Genomic DNA, 10,967 nt, shown 5'->3' on the forward strand with positions numbered 1-10,967 from the left:
TGTATTCATAATGTGATTCGGATGGACAGAACCGTGTTACACAATGTTACAACTAACATAGCAGCTCTCCATGTATGTTAACATTTTAGGTAACACTAAGTAACAAAGTAATAGTGCATTAAATTGATTTCCAGTCAGGATTAGCAGAAATTCTACATTTAATTATGCACTCTCTCACGGGTTATGTGCACATTCAGTTCATTGTAACATATAGCACTTCCTTACATGGCATCTGTTGTATGGTTACAATACAGGAATTTAACAGATGCAAATGTTCAACAGTTGTGTTTGAAAGAAAAATGCAATTCGCCACAATAAGTTACAATGTGTTTATTCATCTTTTTGATTGACAATGTAGTGTGCATTGGAAGGAAATATGGGGTGACGCAGCTATACAACCCCCTAGAACGTAATCAAAAGGCAAGTAAAAATGGTTTCATGGATGAATAAGAGAGGGGCTCTGAAAAAATAAAACAATTTATTTGCCTTTTCTTTCAACAAAGAAAAACAATTTCCTGGGAATGGAGGTTACTGTAGGCTTGAGGAAGTTGACTGGAGTCTGGAAGTTGGAGGCTGAGGCTGGAGGAAGGAGAGGAGAATGAACACCTGCTGCTCTCCCGGCTCCCATGGAACTCTCAGGACTGGACCATGATCAGGAATTCTGTGGCAGGAGAGAAAGATTCTGAGATGAGTTCCAATTATGGATTAGAATATGAACATTCAGAGATGAGCGACATCAAAACAGCCTTTTGGAAATGTTGCTTATTATCTAAATCACTTGAACAGAAAGCCTATAACTAAACCCTCTTTGGCCTACATATGTAACAGTATGGGTTCTTTAATGAGAATTCACCATTAGTGTTTTGGTTGCTGTGTTTTGTCTGGTTTGAAAGCATAATCTACGCAATTTACATGATTGGATTACAATATGCAATATGACCAAAAATGTTAATGTAAATCAGTTTGTAGCTTATTCGCAATCCAACCTTGTAATCATCTTATGCATACCATCATGTGCATACATTAGTGTTTTTCACAGAATGAATTTGCTCCCTTGTCAAAAATATGTGGGATTAAGCAGAACAACATCGAATTCAAACCTTACATAATACAAACACTTGTAAAAGGTATTTTTTGTTTGTTATTCCTTCAACAGAGGGAAGTGCCAAAACGCTGACAAAATGACCCTGAACCAAATAGTTGGTTTGGAACCAGAGATTGAAATAATGTTTAGACGCTGTCTAATTCCTTCATCCGGTTATGCAATCCCAGCCCAGCCAGTCTATGCAGCCCTAGATATTGCTAAAATCTGGCTGGTAGCCATTAATATAGCATCTGGAGGACCAGACCAGGGTTCAAATAGTATTTGAAATCTTTTGATTGCTTTAGCTGTGTTTGATTGAGCTTGTCTGGGGTATTGGGATCAATGGAATAGACCCAAAAGTGCAAACCTCGCCCATCTGGCACTCCATGTAGGCTCAATCAAACGCTAAAAGTATATGAAAGGTTTCTAATACTATTTGAACCCTGGTCTACTGGAGGCTGTGACTTCTGGATCTCTGCTTGCCAATGAGGCCAACTAGCATTGCCATTAAGAGCATCTGTATAAGCTCCACAATTTGTTTTTGTCACCCTCACAACCTAGCACAAAACATACAGGAATATAGACACACGAGCGCACAAACACTACTCCAAATACAGTATACTCTACAAGGGCTGTCCCAATGCCTTCGTCTTGACCTGAAACATATAGTGTCTCTACCGCTCATCCTCTATCCATACTCTCTTCTGCCAACTCAGGGCCCATACTAAAAGCCATACATCTGAGTTGACAGTGGTCAGGGCGGATTACAACTCTAAAGAGCATAACGTTAATCTCATATTACAAAATACACATTGCCATACATATGAAGAAAGACCTAGTCATGGCCAACGCCAAGTTTGTGAATGTTGGCTTAGATTCAATAGTAGTCTTCCACACAAGAACAGGATTTGCAATAGTCAGGAAAGAACTTTAAACTATTTGATTGAAATTTTAGCCTTCTTTATCTTTTCTCTTGGAAAACTGTCAAAACCAAGAGACTCCCAAAATGTATAGTGGATCTCAGAGAGTCTTGGACTTCTGCTCATCAAAATCCCGACAAGGAAATACGAACAGCCTTACCAATTGGCTCATGATAATACCCCAGCCTGCAGGTTATTGCAGAAAGCCACTCACCTTCTACTCCGATCTTGCCATCGTTGTCATCATCAGCTGCAGACAGGAAGCCTTTACACTCAGCATCCGTCAGCGTCCGCGCCCCGGGGACAAACCGTTGCAGGAAGAACCTAGGGAAGTACACACACACAAACAGAGTACACGCAATCATAATACACACACATATACAAGCATTATGTGAGCCTTACACATACTGTACCATGTGTCTGTCTCACACACACACACACACACACACACACACACACACACACACACACACACACACACACACACACACACACACACACACACACACACACACACACACACACACACACACACACACACACACACACACACACAACTTGTGTTCCAGCACAGCCCTTTTAGGCATAAAGGTTATTTGGTTCCAGTTTAACAAGGATTGAAAATAATACAGCTAGGTTTTATAGCCGAAACATCAAATGTTCTACTCTCTGGCACAATGCTCAGCCTGGTCTCTTGCCAGCTTTGTAACAATATAGTCTTTTTTTGCTGCACAGTCTCTATATGCATTCTCATAGGAGGTGAGGGAAAGTGAATTGAGTGAAAACTCTGCTATACTGCATCCATCCATGAACTCAATTGCACTTGGGTCATACAGTTGGTATCCTAAGTTCAGCTGGCTGGCACATTTATATAATGTAGACAGCGCATTATATAATGCAAATATATAATAATTATAGTTTTTTACCCATGGATTATAGTAAGGCTTAATGGTAGCCTTCCATTAAAATGACAGGGGAGTGAAATTGTAGAATTTGATCTCATTGACATTTGTTGCGCTTGCAACAGAAAATAGGTCATTGTATTAAATATTATTAAGTCTCCTGTCACTCAGCATACATTTCGAAATGCTCTCTGTGGTTCTGATGGCTCACCAGGTTGCCGCCGGCACAGTTGGTGGTCCTGTGTGGATTATCTGGTAAGAGTGTGCCGCTGACAAAGCCAAGGTCATGGGTTCCATTCCCACAGGGATAAAGTAATCTTCATAAAAATGTATGGTATGTGCTCACTGTACTGTGAGTTGCTATGGGTAAAAGCATCTGCTAATTGGAACAGTTGTAGCTTTGAATCCCACCGGGGCCACATATAGCCAAATGAATTTATGTGTTAACGGTAAGTCACTTTGAATAAAGGTGTCAGTAAAACGCCCATGTATTATCATTACAGGAAGCACAGGAAGGTGTTCCTCCGTCTAAAGGATTACTCCAAATGTCATACTTGAGCTCTGACTCCTCGATGAAGCCACTGTTGTCATCGTCAAGGATCTGGAAGACATCTTTGACTTCTTTGGGAGACTTGGAGGTCAGGCCACACAGCTGGGAAAACTTCTTAAAGCTGAAGGAGTCTGGGGCTGAAGGGAGTGAGGGAGAACACATGCACCCATAAATGAACCAATGCATGCACACACAGCGTGCATACACACCCGGGTTAGAGTTCAGGCAAGGTTGACTCCCTGATGAGCTTAAAAGATAGCGTGGTGCAGTCCAGACTGGAGATTTATCCCTATGTGTCTCTCTCTTTACAGGCTGGCACACAGACACTCTTCTTAAAGAGTCCTTTTCACCCCAGCATATGGAATAAACCCATCCTCAGGATGCTAAATTCTAGTGCAATAGTCTGTGGGCGACTGCCAGCCTACTACTGAGTAGGAAGCACTCTCTTCTGACTAACAATAACTCTCTACAGTACATGATCATAGTCTGTTACAACCCTACCATCTCTCTCCTCTCTTTGTTTTTCTATCATTCTCTCTCTCATTCTCTGTCATTCTCTCTCTCTCTTTCTCAATAACTCTATCAGGCAGTCCTGAGGTAAGACCTACCTTGGAACTCCTTGACGGCATTCTCAATAGCCTCCGCGGAAAGGATAGAAGTGAGTGACATATTAATCCTATTGGACAGAGGAACAACGGAGTAAATTATTCGCACGCACGCACGCACACACACACACACACACACACACACACACACACACACACACACACACACACACACACACACACACACACACACACACACACACACACAGGCTGTTCAAAGAGTCAGGTCCAGTCTATTCATTTAGAGAATATCAATCAGTAATCCCAGACTGCATTCATTGAAAAAAGCAGCTGGATTACGTAAGGATGTACAGTAGGCTATGCCAATAATAATGCCTTGATACGAAATGTATCTCTATAAAATCAATAAATACAATGCTACACATCAATTTCTTAAGAATATTCGTCTGAATATTTCTCAAATCAATTCATTTCAAGTAACCACAACAAACAACACTGCACTGTATTGAACAACACATAATACGTTCAAACCTACCTATATTTCCCTCTCTCTCCCTACGAGACTTTGATTTCTAAAACCGACTGCTTTAATTTGTTTTTCTCTGTCAACCTCTTCCCCCTCCTTGCTCTGATAATCTGTTGATGTCAATTTGACTGATGTTGATGTCCCTGTTCTGTCTGCTTTAGCGTAATCTGGCTGCTCGATGCGATTCGTCTGATGTAAACGATTTGAAATTACCTGGCAAAAATGTTACTATCGATAAACACGCAACAACATTTATGGAAGCAGATGCGTAATTGTGACTACAAAGTGGATTAAGAAAAGTATTGGCTACTTCTGGAAAACCATAAAACAAAAATCCTGTTAAAAACACAAATTCCGAGAAAAATTACCTAAGAGTTTCAGTCAGGTAAATGGACCTGCAACTTCCTCTGCGGTGTATCATCTGAGCCGCACCTGAGCATCACTCACTCGGTCGGCAAAGTAACCACACGCACACATCACACCAAAAACTCGATCAGTCCTTTATCCTACTCACCGCTTTGATGATCTTGCCTCGCCGGTGCCCAAACCAGAATATATATGTAAGGCTTTGTGGTGACTGATGACTGCCGATTAGAATTTATATATGGACTGGAAACACCGAAAATCTGCGATGCTTGAGTTACCTGTCCGTGTATCAAATTCTCACAGCCAGGCCACTTTCGAATTGCTTACCTAACTAATTAACCGTTAACCTACTATTTAAATATTTGCCTTGACTGGTTGATGCGTGTAAATACTGAAACCTGTACCGCCCTTTTGCTAAAGCAGGCAGACAAGTGTTTTACGCATCTCTCTCTGTCTCTCTCACACTCTCTCTCTCCCCCCACCACGTGTAAATAGACATATTTGACCTATAGTCTTATTGGTAACAAATTATGTAGGTATTTAACATTGATAAATACTATTAACAAATCATCAATAGAAACACTTATTGACAGATCCATTAGAAGATAAAAATTGGCATTGCCCAAGTAGTCCCAAAATATTAATTCCCCTTGTCACGTTCCTGACCTGTTTTCTGTTGTTTTGTATGTGTTTAGTTGGTCAGGACGTGAGCTGGGTGGGAATTCTATGTTGTGTGTCTAGTTTGTCTGTTTCTATGTCAGCCTAGTGTGGGTTCTCAATCAGAGGCAGATGGTAGTCGTTGTCTCTGATTGAGACTCATATATAGGAGGCTTGTTTTGTGTTGGGATTTTGTGAGTGTTTGTTACCTGTCTCTGTGTTTGTGTTCTGCACCAGATAGGTCTGTATCGGTTTTGTACATTTGTTATTTTGTATGTTTGTAGTGTTTCACTTGTTCTTAATTAAACATGTTTAACACTAGCCGAGCTGCACTTTGGTCCTCTCCTTCACCCCTGGAAGAAAGCCTTTACAGAAACACCCACCAACAAGGGACCAAGCAGTGTGGCTACGGGCAGCGACAGCAGGAGCAGAGAAAGGAGGAATGGACATGGGAAGACGTTTTGGACGGCAAGGGTTGCTACACATGGGAGGAGATCCTGGCTGGAAGGGATCGCCTCCCATGGGAGCAGCTGGAGGCAGTTAGGAGAGCAGAGGCATCCGGAGAGAGGAACCGGAGTTATGAAGGTACGCGGCTAGCACGGAAACCCGAGAGGCTCACCCAAAAATTTATTGGGGGGGGGGGCTAAAGGGGAGTGTGGTAAAGCCGGTTTGGATACCTGAGCCAACTCCCCGGGCTTACCGTGGAGTGAGAGGGCGTCGTACTGGTCAGACACCGTGTTATGCGGTAAAGCGCACGGTGTCCCCAGTACGCGTGCTTAGCCCAGTGCGGGCTATTCCACCTTGCCGCACTGGGAGGGCTAGGTTGGGCATCGAGCTGGATGTCATGAAGCCGGCCCAACGTATCTGGCCTCCAGTACGTCTCCTCGGGCCGGCGTACATGGCACCAGCCTTACAGGTGGTGTCCCCGGTTCGCCTGCATAGCCCAGTGCGGGTTGTTCCTCCTCGCCGCACTGGCAGGGCTACGGGGACCATTCAACCTGGTAAGGTTGGAGAGGCTCGGTGCTCAAGAGCGCGTGTCCTCCTTCACGGTCCGGTATATCCGGCGCCACCTTCCCGCCCCAGCCCAGTACCACCAGTGCCTACACCACGCACCAGGCTTCCAGTGCATCTCCAGAGCCCTGTTCCTCCTCCCTGCACTCGCCCTGAGGTGCGTGCCCTCAGCCCGGTACCTCCAGTTCCGGCACCACGCATCAGGCCTATAGTGCGTCTCAACCGGCCAGAGTATGCCGTCTGCCCAGCGCCGTCTGAGCCGTCCGTCTGCCCAGCGCCGTCTGAGCCGTCCGTCTGCCCAGCGCCGTCTGAGCCGTCCGTCTGCCCAGCGCCGTCTGAGCCGTCCGTCTGCCCAGCGCCGTCTGAGCCGTCCGTCTGCCCAGCGCCGTCTGAGCCGTCCGTCTGCCCAGCGCCGTCTGAGCCGTCCGTCTGCCCAGCGCCGTCTGAGCCGCCCGTCTGCCCAGCGCCGTCTGAGCCGCCCGTCTGTCCCGAGCCGTTAGAGCCGTCCGTCAGTCAGGAGCCGCCAGAGCCGCCAGCCAGTCAGGAGCCGCCAGAGCCGCCAGCCAGTCAGGAGCCGCCAGAGCCGCCAGCCAGGAGCCGCCAGAGCCGCCAGCCAGTCAGGAGCCGCCAGAGCCGCCAGCCAGTCAGGAGCCGCCAGAGCCGCCAGCCAGTCAGGAGCCGCCAGAGCCGCCAGCCAGTCAGGAGCCGCCAGAGCCGCCAGTCAGGAGCCGCCAGAGCCGCCAGCCAGTCAGGAGCCGCCAGAGCCGCCAGCCAGTCAGGAGCCGCCAGAGCCGCCAGCCAGTCAGGAGCCGCCAGAGCCGCCAGCCAGTCAGGAGCCGCCAGAGCCGCCAGCCAGTCAGGAGCCGCCAGAGCCGCCAGCCAGTCAGGAGCCGCCAGAGCCGCCAGCCAGTCAGGAGCCGCCAGAGCCGCCAGCCAGTCAGGAGCCGCCAGAGACGCCAGCCAGTCAGGAGCCGCCAGAGACGCCAGCCAGTCAGGAGCCGCCAGAGACGCCAGCCAGTCAGGAGCCGCCAGAGACGCCAGCCAGTCAGGAGCCGCCAGAGACGCAAGCCAGTCAGGAGCCGCCAGAGCCGCCAGCCAGTCAGGAGCCGCCAGAGCCGCCAGTCAGGAGCCGCCAGAGCCGCCAGCCAGTCAGGAGCCGCCAGAGCCGCCAGCCAGTCAGGAGCCGCCAGAGCCGCCAGCCAGTCAGGAGCCGCCAGAGCCGCCAGCCAGTCAGGAGCCGCCAGAGCCGCCAGCCAGTCAGGAGCCGCCAGAGCCGCCAGCCAGTCAGGAGCCGCCAGAGACGCCAGCCAGTCAGGAGCCGCCAGAGCCGCCAGCCAGTCAGGAGCCGCCAGAGACGCCAGCCAGTCAGGAGCCGCCAGAGACGCCAGCCAGTCAGGAGCCGCCAGAGACGCCAGCCAGTCAGGAGCCGCCAGAGACGCCAGCCAGTCAGGAGCCGCCAGAGACGCAAGCCAGTCAGGAGCCGCCAGAGACGCCAGCCAGTCAGGAGCCGCCAGAGACGCCAGCCAGTCAGGAGCCGCCAGAGACGCCTGCCAGTCATGAGCCGCCCTTCAGTCATGAGCCGCCCTTCAGTCATGAGCCGCCCTCCAGTCATGAGCCGCCCTCCAGTCATGAGCCGCCCTCCAGTCATGAGCCGCCCTCCAGTCATGAGCCGCCCTCCAGTCATGAGCCGCCCTCCAGTCATGAGCCGCCCTCCAGTCATGAGCCGCCCTCCAGTCATGAGCCGCCCTCCAGTCATGAGCCGCCCTCCAGTCATGAGCCGCCCTCCAGTCATGAGCCGCCCTCCAGTCATGAGCCGCCCTCCAGTCATGAGCCGCCCTCCAGTCATGAGCCGCCTTCCAGTCATGAGCCGCCTTCCAGTCATGAGCCGCCTTCCAGTCATGAGCCGCCTTCCAGTCATGAGCCGCCTTCCAGTCATGAGCCGCCTTCCAGTCATGAGTTGCCACTCAGTCCGGAGCTGCCACTCAGTCCGGAGCTGCCACTCAGTCCGGAGCTGCCACTCAGTCCGGAGCTACCTCTCTGTCCTGAACTACCTCTTTGTCCTGAACTACCTCTCTGTCCTGAGTTGTCTCTTCTATTGTAGAGGGGAGTTGGTGAAGGTTCCTGGACCATGGTCGGGGGCGAGGGTCGCCACTCAAGGGACGCTAAGGAGGTGGACAAAGACAATGGTGGAGTGGTGCCCTCGTCCACCGCCGGAGCCGCCACCGCGGACAGATGCCCACCCAGACCCTCCCCTTGAGTTTTAGGGGTGCGCCCGGAGTTCGCACCTTGAGGGGGGGGGGGTTCTGTCACGTTCCTGACCTGTTTTCTGTTGTTTTGTATGTGTTTAGTTGGTCAGGACGTGAGCTGGGTGGGAATTCTATGTTGTGTGTCTAGTTTGTCTGTTTCTATGTCAGCCTAGTGTGGGTTCTCAATCAGAGGCAGATGGTAGTCGTTGTCTCTGATTGAGACTCATATATAGGAGGCTTGTTTTGTGTTGGGATTTTGTGGGTGTTTGTTACCTGTCTCTGTGTTTGTGTTCTGCACCAGATAGGTCTGTATCGGTTTTGCACATTTGTTATTTTGTATGTTGTTTGTAGTGTTTCACTTGTTCTTAATTAAACATGTTTAACACTAGCCGCGCTGCACTTTGGTCCTCTCCTTCACCCCTGGAAGAAAGCCTTTACACCCCTACTATTCTATCAAAAACCAAGTGGGAGCAGATGGGGCCAGATTATCTGATACACTACATACAAAAGTATGTGGACACGCCTTAAAAATTTGTGGATTCAGCTATTTCAGCCACACCCATGCCGACAGGTGTATAAAATCGAGCACACAGTCATGCAATCTCCATAGACAAACTTTGACATTAGAATGGCCTGGTCATAGGATGCCACCTTTCCAGCAAGTCAGTTCATCAAATTTCTGCCCTGCTAGAGCTGCCCCGGTTAAGTGCTGTTATTGTGTAGTGAAAATGTCTAGGAGTAGCGCATAAAAATTGTCTGGCCTCGGTTGCAACACTCACTACCGAGTTCCAAACTGCCTCTGTAGGGAACTTCAGCACAATAACTATTCGTCGGGAGCTTAATGAAATTGGTTTCCATGGCCGAGCTGCCGCACACAAGCCTAAAATCACCATACGCAATGCCAAGCATTGGCTGGAATGGTGTAAAGCCAGCCGCCATTGGACTCTGGAGCAGTGGAAACGCGTTCTCTGGAGTGATGAATCCCGCTTCACCATCTGGCAGTCCGACGGACAAATCTGGGTTTGGCAGATGCCAGGAGAACGCTAGCTGCCCAAATGCACAGTGCCAACTAAAGTTTGGTGGAGGAGGAATAATGGTCTGGGGCGGTTTTTCATGGTTCGGGCTAGTCCCCTTAGTTCCAGTGAAGGGAAATCTTAACACTGAAGCATACAATGACATTCTAGATGATTCTGTGCTGCCAACTTAGTTGAAAAAGAGTTTGGGGAAGGCCATTTCCTGTTTCAGCATGACAATGCCCCCATGCACAAAGCAAGGTCCATACAAAAATTGTTTGTTGAGATTGTACAGAGCCCTAGTGTATATGGCCATGTAGTGTATATCTTAAACTCAGTACTTAGTGCAAGTGATTTAAGGCTACTGTACACATTATTTTACTGTTTTAGACTTGCTCATTTCAAAAGGTGATTTTAGTTTATGAACATGCAGGAAATGGTTAGAATAAAACAGTATGAAATGTTTGCGCTATGTACTGAATCTCTTTACTGTATGGCCTTGTTAAACTCTCAGGGTACCAAACAGTGTTCAATTTCCCTGTAAAGGTGAATAGCCCACACACAGTATTCTTCATTGTGAAGATAAATTCACTCAACCTGCACTGTGCTGGTGATTCCACCTGGTCGCTATAACAACCAGCTTGGCTGCGGTGAGGGATGTGTAACATAGCAGTGGAGGCTCTCAAAACATCAGACGCAGCAGCAGTATCTCTCATGACTTGATTTAGTCAGGACAAAATGAAGGTGGAGGGATAATGAGGACCTATATAATGAAGACCAAGGGAATTATTATTCTCCATTATACTCTACCCCAAACCCGGTCCAACCTTTTACCAACCATTAATCTCTTGATTGACAGATCTTGTTACATGATGGGAATCCTGATGATAAGTGAAAATACGTATGTAAAGGCCAAAAACCAATTGCACAGCTATGTCATGGAAACTGGACTGCATAACAGGTTTGTGAAACTTACATCACAAAAAGACAGCTTTATTCAATGCCAGACAGTGCCTCTGGCTTCAGATCGTTTGACTTGGACACTACCTAGTGTTTTTTTTCTGCTAATGCAGAGCCCTCAACATGGCGCCTGAATCAAACTGGAATCAATGTGGGGTTTAGAAAT

General features: G+C 48.4%; 1 protein-coding gene across 3 annotated transcripts; it reads right to left on the reverse strand.

Moving 5' to 3' along the window:
* Positions 1 to 315: 315 nt before the first annotated feature.
* Positions 316 to 5,391, reverse strand: pvalb9 (parvalbumin 9). Of its 3 annotated transcripts, none has more exons than XM_055890226.1 (5): positions 5,063 to 5,391; positions 4,065 to 4,132; positions 3,461 to 3,593; positions 2,219 to 2,328; positions 316 to 661 (listed from the first exon to the last, which is right to left on the reverse strand). In XM_055890226.1, exons 2-5 carry the CDS (start codon positions 4,123 to 4,125, stop codon positions 636 to 638), a joined length of 330 nt encoding a protein of 109 aa, XP_055746201.1. In that variant the 5' UTR covers positions 4,126 to 4,132; positions 5,063 to 5,391; the 3' UTR covers positions 316 to 635. The 3 variants fall into 3 exon arrangements, with proteins under 3 accessions (XP_055746201.1, XP_055746200.1, XP_055746202.1); XM_055890225.1 differs by lacking the exon at positions 5,063 to 5,391 and adding an exon at positions 4,917 to 5,011; XM_055890227.1 differs by lacking the exon at positions 5,063 to 5,391 and adding an exon at positions 4,558 to 4,804.
* Between the last annotated feature and the right edge of the window lie 5,576 nt (positions 5,392 to 10,967).

The sequence above is a fragment of the Salvelinus fontinalis genome, chromosome 30, assembly GCF_029448725.1.
Source record: "Salvelinus fontinalis isolate EN_2023a chromosome 30, ASM2944872v1, whole genome shotgun sequence".
NCBI lineage: Eukaryota > Metazoa > Chordata > Actinopteri > Salmoniformes > Salmonidae > Salvelinus > Salvelinus fontinalis.